The sequence below is a fragment of the Vigna unguiculata genome, chromosome 2 (assembly GCF_037176805.1).
Source record: "Vigna unguiculata cultivar grain cowpea cultivar isolate G323 ecotype 2 chromosome 2, ASM3717680v1, whole genome shotgun sequence".
NCBI lineage: Eukaryota > Viridiplantae > Streptophyta > Magnoliopsida > Fabales > Fabaceae > Vigna > Vigna unguiculata.
In genome coordinates this window covers 6102150-6103516 of record NC_140793.1, presented here as the reverse complement: position 1 = coordinate 6103516, position 1367 = coordinate 6102150, and the positions used below count along the sequence as shown (strand labels likewise).

At 34.0% G+C, this 1367-nt stretch overlaps 1 protein-coding gene across 1 annotated transcript; it reads left to right on the top strand.

The window, feature by feature from the left end:
* Positions 1–201: 201 nt before the first annotated feature.
* LOC114174723 (olee1-like protein) lies at positions 202–1052 on the top strand. The gene is made up of 2 exons (XM_028059565.2): positions 202–426; positions 556–1052. Exons 1-2 carry the CDS (start codon positions 267–269, stop codon positions 882–884), a joined length of 489 nt encoding a protein of 162 aa, XP_027915366.1. The 5' UTR covers positions 202–266; the 3' UTR covers positions 885–1052.
* The last annotated feature ends 315 nt before the right edge of the window (positions 1053–1367 follow it).

Sequence of the window (1367 nt, the reverse complement as noted above, 5' to 3'; positions counted from 1 at the left end):
TTTACCTACGATATTTTTTAGTGGTTTACTTAAATTACGAGATAAAGACTCTCAAATTGTGGTTGAATTAGTTAGCAAATATTAAGGAAAGTTCTTTTTGAAATAGTTTTTTATCGTCCAAATAAGGTGGATAGGCATAGTGACCACACAAAGACAAAAGAGAATCTCATTCAATGTCTTATAAAAGGATTTCATAGCACCCTCATTCTCTAATCACAAGGGGAACAACATCAATAACCCATAAAATTAAAAATCCAATAATCACCATGGCAAGGTCATTTGTTATTGTTGTCCTCTTTGTCTCAGTTTTGTGCTTCTCCTCTGCATCAGCTCGCAAAATATCTGAAAAATTCTATGTTGTAGGAAAGATTTATTGTGATCCTTGCCACTTTGCATTTGAGTCTAGACTCAGCTTCCCCTTATCAGGTAACTTTCCCTAATCATGCAACACCCACATGCATTTACAATTATACATGTTACAATTTATCATGAAGTTTAAGTCCCTATCATAAGCCATTGACGGAGCATAAAAAATGTTTGAACATGTTTTGGTAGGTGTGAATGTGACTCTCGAATGCATCAACGAAAAGAATAACACAATGACTTATATGAAGAATAGCACAACTGATGCAAATGGCTTATACCGCATCCCTGTCCGTGGTGATCATCAGGAAGACATCTGCGTGGTGGTTGCAAACTCACCAAATGAGGGAGAATGCAAAGAGGTAATGCCAAACAAGTCTGATAGGATCATCCTCACCAACAACATGGGTGCTGCCTCTAGGGCACGCTTTGTCAATCCCCTTGGGTTCATGACACAGACAATTGATTCCCAATGCAACATCGTTGTTCATGAATTAGGACTTGACAACCTTGATGACTAAGTGGAATAGAAAAATTCATTAAACTCCACCCACAAGACAAAAAATGTATCATTTTGGATCAATTGTCTTGTATCATTTTAATTAACCATTATCCATGATGTTTGTTATTTGCAAACACATTATTAATGAAATAAATCATATTTGGAGTTTAGTACTCTCCTCAAAGTGACTGAATCTATAACTTACAACATATACCATACATGGATTTTACACATATTTCTTGATTAATAAACAAACATAACTTACAAGATTAGCTCAATTATTAGCTCAGTTATTGCATTATCAAATTGGTCATTTAAGCACCTATGGTAGATTTTTGTCCCCATAACAAAACATCATCTAATTCAATATTTTGCCCCCATCAAAATTAATATAGATTTTTTTGTTACTTTACTTGAAATCTCATCTTACAGTTATGTTTTCCAATGTTACATTCACTTGAATAGAAAAATACTCTTTTCATGATGTGGAACTTATTTGAAA

What these genes read in the sequence shown, in the direction of transcription:
- LOC114174723 (XM_028059565.2), top strand. Translation starts at nt 267, where the DNA reads ATGGCAAGGTCATTTGTTATTGTTGTCCTCTTTGTCTCAGTTTTGTGC. An exon ending in ACTCAGCTTCCCCTTATCAG is followed by an intron (nt 427 to 555) that starts GTAACTTTCCCT and finishes ATGTTTTGGTAG; the next exon opens with GTGTGAATGTGACTCTCGAA.